The sequence below is a fragment of the Ursus arctos genome, unplaced genomic scaffold (assembly GCF_023065955.2).
Source record: "Ursus arctos isolate Adak ecotype North America unplaced genomic scaffold, UrsArc2.0 scaffold_14, whole genome shotgun sequence".
Classification (NCBI taxonomy): Eukaryota; Metazoa; Chordata; class Mammalia; order Carnivora; family Ursidae; genus Ursus; species Ursus arctos.
The window spans coordinates 40,748,653-40,762,900 of NW_026622808.1; the positions used below are offsets into that span (position 1 = coordinate 40,748,653).

The 14,248-nt window shown below is 39.6% G+C and overlaps 1 protein-coding gene and 1 long non-coding RNA gene across 29 annotated transcripts in view; one reads left to right on the forward strand and one right to left on the reverse strand.

Moving 5' to 3' along the window:
* The window catches only part of CFAP20DC (CFAP20 domain containing), a 239,537-nt gene extending 226,332 nt beyond the window's left edge, over nt 1-13,205 (reverse strand). For 21 of the 28 annotated variants that reach the window (XR_003316794.4, XM_048226479.2, XM_048226482.2 and 18 more), the window contains exons 1-3: nt 12,835-13,188; nt 10,160-10,249; nt 7,569-7,662 (exon numbers count right to left, since the gene is read on the reverse strand). Coding sequence is in view for 27 of the 28 variants with exons in the window: in XM_048226479.2 (XP_048082436.2) it covers nt 7,569-7,662; nt 10,160-10,249; nt 12,835-12,855 (205 nt within the window). In the remaining variant the exon portion in view is untranslated. Of the gene's footprint in view, nt 1-7,568; nt 7,663-10,159; nt 10,250-12,834 lie in introns of all 28 variants that reach the window. The other 7 variants (XM_048226477.2, XM_026501148.4, XM_048226470.2 and 4 more) reach the window with 2 other exon arrangements.
* A 157-nt stretch (nt 13,206-13,362) lies between these two features.
* The window catches only part of LOC113256511 (uncharacterized), a 640,192-nt gene continuing 639,306 nt past the window's right edge, over nt 13,363-14,248 (forward strand). Inside the window, exon 1 of the long non-coding RNA XR_008959101.1 lies at nt 13,363-13,555. This is a non-coding gene — a long non-coding RNA (uncharacterized LOC113256511). The remainder of the gene's footprint in view (nt 13,556-14,248) is intronic.

The following is a 14,248-nucleotide window of genomic DNA, read 5'->3' on the forward strand; positions in this document are numbered from 1 at the left end:
ATTTATACTGCCTTTTGTTAATTTAACATACTTTTAATTAATTCAGTGCTCACAAACTACAAACTGATCACTTTCATTCCCCATCACCAGCTTCATCTGAATTAAAAATATCTGAAGAAAAACCAACCCCTACAGCACTTTTGATAGCTGGAGTCTACAACTGTTTCGAAAATCAATTGATTTTATATTACCTCTTCAGACCTATTCACTTAATTCCTTTTCTCTTAGGTTTTGAGCTTTAGCTTGATTTCTCAATTATGATGCTCCTAATGGATGTTTTAGAATCACTTCCTCCTAAAACATGCCTTTTAGGAACTTATTTCCTCATGTAGGACTTCTGTAGGAAATGGAAATGTTCTGATTTATCTGTGAACCTCTCCTACAAATCTAACCTAATAGCACAGGGCAACACTTGAATAAAAGAAGGCAACTGGTCTAAAATGCATATTATTTTCTATTTATTCTAACTCAGTAGGCTTAACAAATTTAAGTATTTCAAAGTAACAACACATGTGTGTGTGTTTGTTGTGTGTGTGTGTGTTTTTAACAACACATTTGGATAATCTACATGTACGTTCTGGTTTATAATTCCTTTGCGTAACTGTTTTTTTTTTTTTTTTTTAAAGATTTTATTTATTTATTTGACAGAGAGAGAAAGCCAGCGAGAGAGGGAACACAAGCAGGGGGAGTGGGCGAGGAAGATGCAGGCTCCTAGCAGAGAAGCCTGATGTGGGGCTCGATCCGAGAACACTGGGATCACGCCATGAGCCGAAGGCAGACGCTTAACGACTGCGCCACCCAGGCGCCCCATTTTGCTTAACTGTTTTGCAACATTCCTGACAATGTAAATAGTTTCTACATTTTACCTAAAATTTAGTTTCTACAAAATAAACATATTTGGTCAAGCCTGCTTAGTATCTTTTATTTTATTTTTTATTTATTTATTTATTTATTTTTTTAAAGATTTTATTTATTTATTCGACAGAGACAGCCAGCGAGAGAGGGAACACAAGCAGGGGGAGTGGGAGAGGAAGAAGCAGGCTCATAGCGGAGGAGCCTGACGTGGGGCTCGATCCCACAACGCCAGGATCACGCCCTGAGCCGAAGGCAGACGCTTAACCACTGTGCCACCCAGGCGCCCCTGCTTAGTATCTTTTAAATCAAACATACAAGGATAACTTTTATTTCTAATGCTAAGCTTACAAACTGCTCCAGAGAGCCATCCATGGAGTAGTAATATAATGGAAATAGGGGATAATAGGCTCTGACCTTTGAAAATTCTCTAGGAACTGGATTTTACCATATTTATGGGAAAAGCCAGTGAAGCAACCCTGAGTTCTGGACTACAAAACCAAAGTGAGATACCGAAATGAGGCCAGCTTGAATAAATGATCATTAATTAATCTTTCTCTTGCATCGTCCATTGATTGGCCCTATGGCGTTTTTCCATGGCACAATGGCCTCCGTATACAGAGCTGAGAGAGCACCTGGATAAGTGAAATCAGTCTTTACCAAGGTCCCTAAGTTGTGTCACAAATCTCACTGAATCAGCACAATTTTCTTCAAAACCAATGAGCTATGCTACACATACAGGGCATTTTCCTATGAATGTTTTTAGATATGAAAGACACTTGCCCTCAAAAAAAAGAAAGCTTTGTAATTCAACTTTCTCACATACAGAAGCCCTAGTTTCCAAAAGGCTTCACTTCTAAGATTAAAAGAAGTATGACAATACCATATGGTGATGATCTGACAAAGAAAAAAGTACTTTAATAACGTTTGACATACAGCGATCCTGTGTGTCAGAAATGCTAAATAAACTCTATAGTAACATTTTTTTTCCAGTGGCCTAGTAAATTCAAACTGACTCTTCACGTCTACCTTATATTGAAAATCACTAAGTAATGCTGAATGTGAACTACTATTAGTCAAAAAATGCCCATCAAGTATATAAAATTCATAAAAACTTACTTTTTACTGAAACATGCAGGTTTCTGCAATTTCATAATCTGTTCTCTGCTGAGATAAACTACCTGTATTATTAAGGAGTCAGGTCCTTTTTTCCTTTGAATCTTTTAAAACACATTTAACTAGTAAAACGCCATCAGGTTTTTAAACAGTAGTTTTATACTCGCTTTGTTACAGCCATTGACAGTTGTACAACACATGTACAACCCACAAGTGTTTGTTTCATTGTCCATGAGTTTGGGATGAGAACACAATACAGTCATCCTTTATAAGGGCGCTGCTAAGTCATGACTGAAGCTAGTTCCTGGTTCCTAGCGCAGTCCCGGCAAGAACAGCACACTGAAGTGCAACTCCCACTTCAACCCAGAAAACAGGAAACAGGCATGCCTCTATTCCGGATCGTTCCATAGTCCTCAGGCAAATCAGAAGGCCTTTCTGGGCTCTTTTCCTTTCATGTATAAAACTGGGCTGACAAATTAGATATATACCTCACAGGATTATTTGTATGGATTAAATTAGATCTATCATTCAAAAAAAAAAATTCAGCATCTACTACATGCCAGACTTAATGTGGATGTTTTTAGTGAATAATGCAGATACTGTGACACTGTCTCTCCTCTCTTGGAACCAATATTCTAGCTCAGGAAGGAGAAGGTCAGGGTGCAATGAAAGTATATAATCCTGGGTCACTGGCGGGAAGAGGATGAGTGAGAGTTTTCTGGCAGAAATAACACTGGGATTCAGCTAAAAGAGCAGGGGTTGAGTGGGCGAGGGAGATGAAGGAACAAATATCATAGGGAGAGGGAATACTCCATCATGTGATGAAAAAAGCGATGGTGGAGTGGATGAATCTAAAGACATAAAGGACTGGTAAGAGACACAGAAAGGGAAAAGCAGCAGGAGGTAATTCTGGCAAAATGCTAGGATCTCAATCATTCAGGGCCATGAAGGCCATGCAAAGGATATGGTCACCCTAAAGATCAATGGGAATCCACTCATATATTCATTAATTTATTCCACAAAGATTTACTGAATGTCTACTATGTGTCAGGCACTATTCTAGGTGAACAAAATAGACTAAATTTCCCATTTTGGGGGTGCTTACCTCTGGAAACAGTGAGAAAAACAGTAAAAAAGCAAAAAACAAAAAACAAAACCCTAAGAAACAAACAGCACATTAAATGGTGGTAAGTACATGGGAAAAAGTAAAGAAAGGTAAAAGGGATCAAGAGTGTGGAAGGGCTATAAATTACAGGGCAGGGTGGGCTGTCATTGAGACGATGACATTGTAGTAAAGGCCTAAACAAGAGGAGATGGTGAGCCATGCAGCTATTTGGGAAAAGAAAGCTCTAGGCAGAGGGTTACCAGCTTGTGCACAGGTACAAAGGTGATAGGGCACCAGGCTACGTTTGAAAACAGCAAGGAGACTTGTATGGTCGCGACAGAGTGAACAACAGCAAAAGTAATAGGAGATAAGGTCGGAGAATTAAGAGGGTACCAGATACTACAGGGCATACAGATCTTTGGTTTTCACTCAGAGATGGGACATTTTCAGTAGTGGAGAGCCTTACATTTGCATGTACTGCTCTAGCTGTGAAACTGACAACAAACTGTAGGGCAGCAAGTAAAAAAACAGGGGGGCCAGTGAGAAGACAAATCCATGAGATGTTCCAAGCATGAGATATGGTGGCATTAGAGGTGACAAAAAGTTGTAGTCAGACTCGAAACTAAGCTAAAGAACCAACAAGATCTTCCTGATGGACTGAATGAAGAGAGAAAAAATCGGGCTGATTGAAGTTTTTCGTCAGAGCTACTGAAAAGACAGGTTGCTAACAACAGAGATGTGGCTATCTGTAGCAGCAGGAACAATTTGTAAGGTAAAGCTGTCCACACAGAAATGTCATATAAGCAACTGAAAATACAAGTCTGGAGTTTGAGAGAGAAGTCTGATTTGGACATAAATTTAAGGTGGCGTTAAGACAGAGATGGTATTTAAAACCATGAGACTAGCACCGATAATCAAAAGAGTAAATACAGGTAGATAGAGTGTCAAGTGTCAGGTCTACAGGCACTGCAACATGAAGCTGGGCTGGGGACAGGAAGAACCATGAAAGGAAACTAAAAAGGAAGACCGGTGCAGTGGAAAGAAAACTCAGACAAGGGCATCCTGGAAGGTGAGTGAAGAAAACATTCCAAGGAGGACAGTGTCAACTTGTCAAATGCTGCTGCTATGTCAAGCAAGATGAGGGCTGAGAATGAGCCACCGGATTCAGGAATACAGAGATTACTAGTGACCCTGACAAAAGCACTATCAATAGAGTGGTGAGGTCAAGACTGTTGAAGGGTTTTAAACAAAGCAAGTCATAATGACATTTATTTTAAGAAGAATACCAAAGTGGGAGTGGGGGGGAGGTCAGGGGCAGGGGGAGCCTCATAAAGATGACCTCATCCTCAGCCTCCAGAACAGCTGAAACTTAGATAAACACAAGGCTTCAGGGATGCTGATCCCAAGAGACACACCATAAGATTCAGATGCCACTGGCAGAGAAAACGACGGTTTCGAATAAGAGCCTCAAAAAAGATTACGTCCTGACACTGACCATCCAAATGATAGATGTTTGCGTGTGACACTGCTGCATCTCATATGGGCAGCTCCACGGCATGATCCAGGGTAAGGGCAGCATGATTTATTTATTTAGTTGGCTAATCATTCACTTAAATCTGGTTATGAAGGCGAACTGGTTACAATTGGAAATTATAATCCAAATTGTGACAGTTTCTCAATGTGGCAAATTTAACAAACTTATCAAACACCAACCACATATGATATACTAAGTAAGGGGTACAGAGTGGATGGAGCAAGATTCCTGCACTGGAGAAGTGCACAATCTGATCATCAATATCACGCTTTCCTCTGTTTGATGAGATGTTCCATAAAAGCAAACAAAACTCTGACATTCAGAGATGCTCAAATATAATTCAGAAATACCACTATTGAAAATGAAAAGTTAAACATACCTACTTTCATCATTAAGCTTTTTTCCTAAGTACCTAATATAGTGGGAAATACATATGGGGTACCTAATGTCAAGTCTGCATAAGTAAAGTGGATGTTTACTCTTAAAATAGGAATACATAATCATAACGGAACTAAATTTAGAATGGTAATTGAAAACCAATGCTCTACTCAAGACATGCCATTTAATTTAACAACGACTTCACATAGGTCATTTTATACAAGTAAAAACAGCTATAAAGTTCTGTTATCAAAAATTACAAATAATTAATCTTAAAGGCATTAGTACAGGGCAGACTCTATAAACTGTTTCATTTGTTACAGTACCACACATGCTACAGAAGAGCCAGATTATTTTTTAATTACAGGGCATTATACAAGAAATACATTAAAAGATTCTTCTGTTTCTTCCAGTTAAAACTATCATTTTTCCTTTTACAAAGCCAATTATAACACATTAAACTTGTTTTATTTCTAAAAACAAAAATCTTAGATAAGCGTAGGAAAAGGGAGCTTGTCTTTAGTCACTGAGCCTCTCTGGTAGAGGAGAAATCTTTCTCAGATCCAACTGAGAAAGGTTAGCAGAACTGATTTGATTTTATCAGTAACATGATTATGTGCATAGATGCTAAGGGCATTGCATAGAAGGACAGGCCAACAAGAGAACACTGGTTTAGAACAAAGTCACGTTCCTGCAAATCAGATGTATCCATCTCACAAAGTCAATATCCTTAAAAACAGATGGACCATGTCTCCTATAACAAGAATAACCTACAGTTTCAGACATATTTCTCTGGCTCATCTTAGTTCACCTCATTTATAAGTATAGAATTTTTTTTTGGAATTGAAAAAAAAAAACTCTAGTGTTTAAAAGGAACTATGAGGAAATTATGATTTTTAAAATGGTAGTAAATTAATAAAAATGATTTCAACAAAGATTATCCCTTCTCTTTGAGGTTCTGTTTCTTATTTTAGAAAGAAACACTGACAAACCATTTATAAAATTAATCATCTTCCATCTATAGTTTCTATGGCTCGGTTTACATCTTAGAAATCTGTAATATGCATGCAGTAGCTTGAAGTGGTAGATAAAGAAGAGCCTGTGAAAGTTTAGAAAACCGAATTAAAACAAGAAAATCAGGTACCAATACAGGTCTTTTCAAAGTACCTGGTGCATAGTAGGTGTTCAATAAATGTTCTTAATTAATAAAGGAAGTAATAAGTAAATGATCAACATAAAAAATAACTGGCTGCTTATATTTAAAAAATCACTTGAAATCGATAGTTAATACACAGGATAAAGTTGATGAAAATCAGATGAATCATTTTGAAAAATTACATATCTTAAATTGCCATCAGTTTACTCAAAGCCTAATTTGGTGGTAGAGCCTTGAATCTTAACCTCAGTTCTGCCAATAATTGGGCTTCTGATTGTAAATTCAAGTGCTTTTTCAAGGTTCCTTCTGCTTTAAAATGCCGATTCCAATTTCCAAAGTAAGAAAGAATTGAAAATCTACTCTTTGGGTTTTTGTTGAAACACATATTTATATTTATACATATTAGATATTAATATTCTTGAAGGTATACAAGTTGATGTGTCACTAAGTAATGCTTTCTATGGTATTTTACACAACTTTTTTCTCATGGATTTTTCCTATAATTTGGGAAGTCCTGGGTTTATTTCAAAGCTTACCCTTAATTATCTGATTTCTCTATGAGGAACCAATCTCAGTGTGTTCTTTGCAGAGGAACTACTATCAGGATTAAAAGAGTCAATAAATGTGAAATGCTAGGGAAGTCATAGGCACACAGTAATTACTCAATAAATACTATTACTATGATAATCAATAGCCACCAAATAATCTTCTGTATCTTCTTAAAAATACTTCTAGCGGTGCCTGGGTAGCTCAGTCAGTTAAACATCCGACTCTTGATTTCAGCTCAGATCATGGTCCCGGGATTGTGGGATCGAGCCTCGCACGGGACTCTGTGCTCAGTGCAGAATGTGCTTGGGATTCTCTCTCTCCCTCTGCCCCTGTTTGCTCATATGTTCTCATTCTCTCTCTAAATAAATAAATACAATCTAAAAAAAATAATCTAGATTACGAATCAACAGTGAAGGTATATATACATGTATATATATATATATATATATCTATATACATACACGATATGTATCTGTATAATATTTACATATATGTGAAACCTGGCATAAGGTTAATTTCTAAATTAAAAACAGACTTATCACTTTAAGTTTACAGATGCCAGTAAAAGTAAGTCAAACTAATGCCTGTGTGGTAGATCTAAAAGTATAACTTTAAAAATCAGGGGCGCCTGGGTGGCTCAGTCATTAAGCGTCTGCCTTCGGCTCAGGGTGTGATCCCAGGGTCCTGGGATCGAGCTCCGCATCGGGCTCCCTGCTCTGCTGGGAGCCTGCTTCTTCCTCTCCCACTCCCTCCGCTTGTGTTCCCTCTCTCACTGGCTCTCTTTCTCTCAAATAAATAAATAAATCTAAAAGTAAAAATAAAAAAATAAAAATTAAAAAAAAATCAAATTAAGCTTTAATGTCAAAAATCTTACTTACGGATTTGCTTATTCTCCTTTGGTAACTGAATTTTGTTTGTTTGGCTGCTGCCTTCCAGGACAAACACAAAACTTTTAACCTCTTTATCAAACTCCTGTAGAACAAAAATAAAAACAGTGGTAATTGGAGCATATTTTATTTGGCTTCTATCATAAAATTGGAGCTGTAAACCCACAGGGGAAAAAAGTCCCGGATTCAAATAACTTAAAAGTCAGGTCTTGATGATACTCTTACCCTGAAAACTGCTGGGAATTGGAATATAGAAGCCCCACTGTGTTACTTGACAAATCCTCTATCATATCAAAAAACTCTTCCTCTAAATGATTAGAAATTCCCTAGTTTCAGGGATTCCCAAGTTACAAATTTAGAGTTTCCAGAATTTAGTTACCCTTCCTCTCCTATAATCTACGTATTCCTGTCTAACAGCACAGGCTGAACATCACTCCATGTTATAGTATACAAAATCACCTAACCTATGTTAGGTGCGCAAGTTAACCGGTCTGCAAGTTCCTGGGTGTCTGGCCATGGCTCGTACGGAATTAATCATTGCCTTATTTTACTAGTGTTCTAACCCGAAGTTCTACACATCATCTTCCGAAAATCAGTACTAATTAAAGTGTTACATTAAGGTGATCTTAAAAACTATGGTAGGAGAAACATAAACAGAACAAAACCAAACCTGAAAATAAAAAAGCCTCCTTATATGTAACGGTCCGATTTCTATGACTCAAAGTGGTTATTTTTTCATCTTGGAGCAAATTCCCAACCTGAGTATAAAGACCCATTATAAAATTTCACAGATCCTCCCAATCTTCCTTTCTGTATATGTCAAGAAATGCACTGTAACTAAGGCTGCTGAGCATTAAATAACATTCAAATAAATCTGTATTATATCCATCACAACAGCATCTCTCATGTATTTGAAATGAACACACAGAGACTGAGTATATTTATTCCATCTATACACAAGTTGGGCATATACTTAAAACCTTTCAACAGCTTACCCAAATCATCAACACAGTCCATAAACCCCCACCTAGTGTGCTTGCTGCCTGGTTTTAGACTTCAATCTCCTACCTTGCACTCTCTTTTCTCTGTATCCTGGCCTTAGTAGCCTTCTTGTAATTTCTTAAAAATTCTAAGCTCTCTCCTGCACAAGGAATTTGTATGTGATTCTTTCTTTGCCTGAAACACTCTTGTCTCTACCAGCCCCACACAGTGCATAGTTAGCTCTTAAGAGATCCAATGTCATTTCCTTGGGGAAGCCTTAGATACACTCCCTGCTCTATCTCCTCCCAGCATCATTGATCTCTCATTCATAGGAAGCGCTGTATAATTTTAAGCAAGTTGTTTACTCTTCCCACGGCCTCAGTTTAAAGCATCCAGAAAATTGGCATAAAGTACCTATCACATAAGGCTACTGTATAAATATATGTAATGTGCTAAACCTGGGCTTGGCAAACTAAGCACTCAGTTAACAGTAGCTTTAAAAAGTTACCCATAGAACAAGGTCCATAAAAAGGCGTTTTTCTCCCAATTGAATAGGAGAGGAGTGAAAGAGAAAGGGACAGGGATGGATATAGGTTTTTATTTAGGTCTGGTGGCAGCAGGCTGAGGTAGTTTCTATCTGACAGTATCAGTTTTCCCTGTGAAATGGGGCATGAGGTCTTCTGGTGAGTCAGTGAAGAGGGCCTGTCCTGGCTGTGGACTGTGGAGAGGGGAGTATGGGGGGTTGAAAACCTGAAGATAATGGAGAAATAATCATTTGAGAGACTAAGAGAACATAAGAGGTGAACTTTCCAGGCTGTTCAGGTTGAATTTATAGTATTATTAATCTGAGAGGCTACCAATTTTTTTTTCCAAAATTACTGTGGGACCCAGAACCCCACTCAGAAAAGACAGATATCTGGGGATTAAGAAATGGTTGGCTTCTTCGAGGCCAGCATGATGAAGGACAAAGAGCAAGGGCATTCAAGGTTTTGCCTGGAAAGTGACTGAAATCAGACTCTGGATTCTGGGCTGGATAGGACAGGAAGCGAAGATAGAGAAAATACATGCCGAAATAAAATTATTTAGGCATGGGGAAGTAGAAAGGCCAGTGGCCTAAAGGTCTCAATTAGGCTGAAGAACGAATACAATGAGACTAACTAAGCAAGCAGCCTTAAGAACTGAAGCTTAGCATCAGAGAGGGATGTCTTAAGGTCTTACTTAGTCATTTCAGAGGCCCTGCAGTTTACTGTGATAAGGTATAGGGTGTGACAGTGGGAATGGCGTCTGACAATGGAAGAGGTCATTAGTGATGAAGAAATCAAGAAATTGAAAAGCTCAGGATTTGGAGATTTTCCTCACAAACACTAAAGTCACCTAAAACAATAGCAGGAGTTGGCCTACAGAGAAGGGTTATGAGCTGTGTGCCAAAGTCTTAAAGGACTGAGGAGTGGTTTCTGGGAGAGGTGCAGCCAACAGGGTCAGGAAAGGGTTTTTGAATGAACAGTAAAAACAGTTCTGAAACCTTATCAAACCCTTTTTCTTACAACCTTCATTCTCCTTTCTTTCCAGGATTTAGGTGGCTCTTAACTTCTAACACTTACTTTCCAAATCACAGACGGACTGCCAAGGATCTTCCATTTTGCTCCAGGATTTTTGCCCTGGGCACTAAAGATTTCAACAAATGCACCTCCCTGGAAAACAAAAACAACGTGTTTATTTTTTTTATTTTTATTTTTTTAAAAACTTATTTTTTAAATTTCTTTCTTTTTTTTTTATTATTAATAATGATTTTTTATTATATTATGTTAGTCACCATACAGTACATCCCCGGTTTTCGATGTAAGGCTCGATGATTCATTAGTTGTGTATAACACCCAGTGCACCATGCAAAACAACGTGTTTAAATTAAAGTGAAAGACAATGCTAAAGAGGAAATACTATCCACCACATGGTCTATTACCACTGTTCCAGGCATCTGTTGGTTAAGTAGATCTTGGAGGAAACATTATCCCTGTTATTAACTCCTACGATATACCTTGATTGTACTGACGCCACAACCACTCTGATTTGGGTTACCTTGGATAAATGCTTTAGGGAATTTTTTTTTTTTAAAGAATGATAAACATTAAATTGTGCCATACAAACCCTACAGTCTCTCGATGTGGGGTTCACTTACTTGCCATGTATAAATCATGCTTACAAAACATTCTATTCATCTCTAACTAAAGGGTTTAAACTAAATCATGCTTACAAAACATTCTATTCATCTGACTAAAGGGTTTAAACTCGACTCTAGAGCCAGGCTAATAAACTCTGGTAAATTATCTGTGGCTACAAGCTTTCCAGTCATATTGACCCATGCTCTGTTACTAGCTTTGACATTTATTAACTATCTGACCTTGAGTTATTTAACCTCTTGATTCTCCATCTGTAAAATGGGTTGTTGGATTACACAGGATAGTAAACATAAACCATCAAGCACAAGACCTTTCTTGTATGTAGCAAGGGCTCAATAGTGCCAGCAATAATTATTCCAAAAAGGGCAAACTGATATTTTGGTACTGATTAACAAAAAAGCTTGGGAATGAGTGGGCATTGGGCTCTGATTCTTATTCTGGGCATTCCCATCTTTTTATATATCTAATATAAGTTGATATGGAAATCTATAAAATTTGTATAAGAAAACAGAGAATCATTTGTGCGGACATGCTATGTGTTCCCTATTGTAAACCTGAGAACACACAGGGCCACGCTTATATAAAAGTACTAAACACGTTACTGAATATCCATAAGCTTTAATTACCAAAGAAAGGAGTTAAGATGATTATCTCTGAGGAAGAGTTAATTACAAGAAATTGAGAATCGAAATGAAGATTAAATATGGTTTTCTTTTATGGTCTGTTTTAATTATAAGCAGCACATGAACAAATTTATGTCTGATTTTTGTAAAGAATTTCCAGCTTTTACGTTTTCTCCATAATATAAAGATATTTTTGCTTCTGAGTTTTAACAAAATCACTTTAAGACACTAAATTTCTTCTTTCTCAGGCAGTATTATGTGCAAACTGTGTGTGGTTAAGAATTACTATAAATTACTATACCTTCTGGGGTTAGGTCACATATCAATAAAAATTTTAAATTTGAGGCAGTTTTGTGGGTTGTTGTTAAGAGAAAAATCTTTGTACCTGGTGAAATACCCACTCCCTCTTCTTCCTGCTTTCTCTCGTTTTCCAAGTTTCCCATTGTGGGCATATGCTCCTTAATAACAACATTATTTTACCTAAATTGAGAGGAAAACTCTCTTAAATTGTTCTAACACACTTAATTATATCAAATGGGAGCAGAAGAAAGAGAACAGATTACTTGGAGGAAACTCATAAGAAGGCAGGTAGCATTTGGTGAAAAGGTAGAGGCAACAAAGAGGTAACCAATGGAGGGCTGTTCCAGCACGTGACAATTGTAAACAGAGAATGTAACTCAGGTAGAAGTAGGAGGGAAGCGCAAGATACTAGGGTCAAGAAAGAGCAGTGGGTCGAGTGGGTTCAGGGGTCCAGTGAGGCAAGAAGAGCAAGTCCTGTTTTGAAAACACTAAGATACTCAAGGTGACAGAGGAAGACCCAGAAGCAGTGTCCCCAGTGTGATCTTTGGACCATGTGCATCAGAATCAACTGGGGCAAGTTTTTACAGATGTTCTCATTCACTAGCTGGGGGGTGAGGGTCAGGAAATCTGCATCACAAGTACTCCCACAGATTGTAATGTACCCCAGTGTTTGAGAATCACTGACCCCAGTTTTAGGGAAAAAGAAAATAGCACGGAGCCAAAATGCTTATTTTCTTTCTTGGTTTAATCCAGTAATGCATTCACTCATTCACTCCATTCTAAATAGCTTCTGAGACATCAATAGTGAGTACCCAAGGAACTTGTTAAAACTCAAGATTTCTGGGCTCTGCCCTCAAGATTCTGATCCAGAAGGTCCGATTGGGGGCTTAAGATCTGCATTTTAATCAGAGTCGCAGGCAATCCATACACCTTGAAAAGAACTGAGCTGGAGATTGAACAAAAGCCGAATCATACGCCCAAACCGTGGTTGCTTACTCCTTTTTTCTTCTGGAGTGAAGACCACTCATCCAGAACTTCCTTCTCACCCCCCCTCCCAAAAAAAAAAAAACCATGTTGAGGGGGACTGGGGAGAGAGCTTTGTCCTCACCCTGAACACGAACTACCTCACCCAAGAGGAGAATTCTCTAGACAGGTTGGAGCGCCATTTCGGGTTACCTGGTACTCATTTTTGAACATTCCCGCAGGGGGCCCGGGGCTTGGGGGACACGGAGTTCAGGGCGTCCAGCGAGTAGCGTGACCCTGACGGCCGGAAATCGGCGGGCAGGAACCCCTGGCCCGACGGCAGAGAAGGGCTTCGTGCGTCGCCCCGACTCTTCTCAGTCCTCGGTCAGCTCCAAGTCGAGCCCCCGCCCCGCACCATCTCGGCCCCCACCTCCGGGGTGCCCGGGTGTGGGAGGGCGCAGCTATCTGGGCGGGCTCCCGGCGGCCTTGGGGGAGTGATTGTGTGCGTAACCTACGTAACGGGGCGCCCAGCCACAGATCCACGGACAACCGCCCGCTCGCCCGGGAAAGACAGGCGCGCTCCCGGGGCCGCCCCGCCCCGCCCCCGAATTCGATCGGAAAGGGGCGGGGCCCAGCGGCGTCGGCGCTCGGGCCGCACCCATTGGCTCCCATGAGGCGCCTGCGCGTTGAGCTCTGCATGCTTTTTGCCGGCGGACAAATGAGAGCACGCGTGACGTCGGCGTTGCCCAGGCAACTCAGGGACTCTCGGGGAGAAGGCGGACCGCCCAACCTGCGACCCGCGCTTTCTAAGGTCGTGACCTCTGCGGAAAAAGCCTAAAATGAGCCTGGTTTAAGAGCTACAGCAGGTCCTGGACTCTTCTAGAGAACCTGTCACGTCGGTTTGGTCTCTCTTCATTCTAAACGCTGATAACTGGTAGGTTGCTGAAGGAAAGAGTCATGGATTCATGGAACCCTCACATGGCCTTTGGTTCGAAGGTTTCCAGACTCGGTTTCGTTGAGGCAGAAATAGAGTCAGTTGGTCCCCTTCATTGTTTCAGAAGGCCCAAGGAAGTAGGAGTATTTTCTCAAAATCACTGCAAGTGTTGAAAAGCCAAAGTTTTTTTGCTCAAAATAACTACGTTATTGAGCCAGGCACTTTCCTAAGTTTAACTATTTGGTTACTTCATTTAGTTTCTATGTCAGAACCACTGTTATAAGGTAGGTATTATTACCACTTTTTGGCTCAGAAAGGTAAAATAGCTTGCCCAAGATCACACGGCCAGTAAGTAATTGAGCTGGTTTGGAGCTCCTGTCTAATGCTGTTCTCAAGGCTGAGTTAGGTCAGTGGTAAGCGTTATGAATAACCAGGTACCACTGATGGAGCCCCTGCTACAGGCCAAGTGGGTCACAGGTTCACAGCCATGTGAGGTTAAGGATTAAGTCTCCTTTCAGTTGAGAATATTTCGTTTCAGAATTGATTAGGAATTTTCTCAAGGGCACAATGTTACTTTTTAGTTATGATTGAGCCTGATGCTCGAATTCACCCAAAAGTCTTAAATATTTGTATTCCCTACGATTTGCCAACCACTGTGGATCATGTGCAGCATGAGAAAATGAATGCTATCTG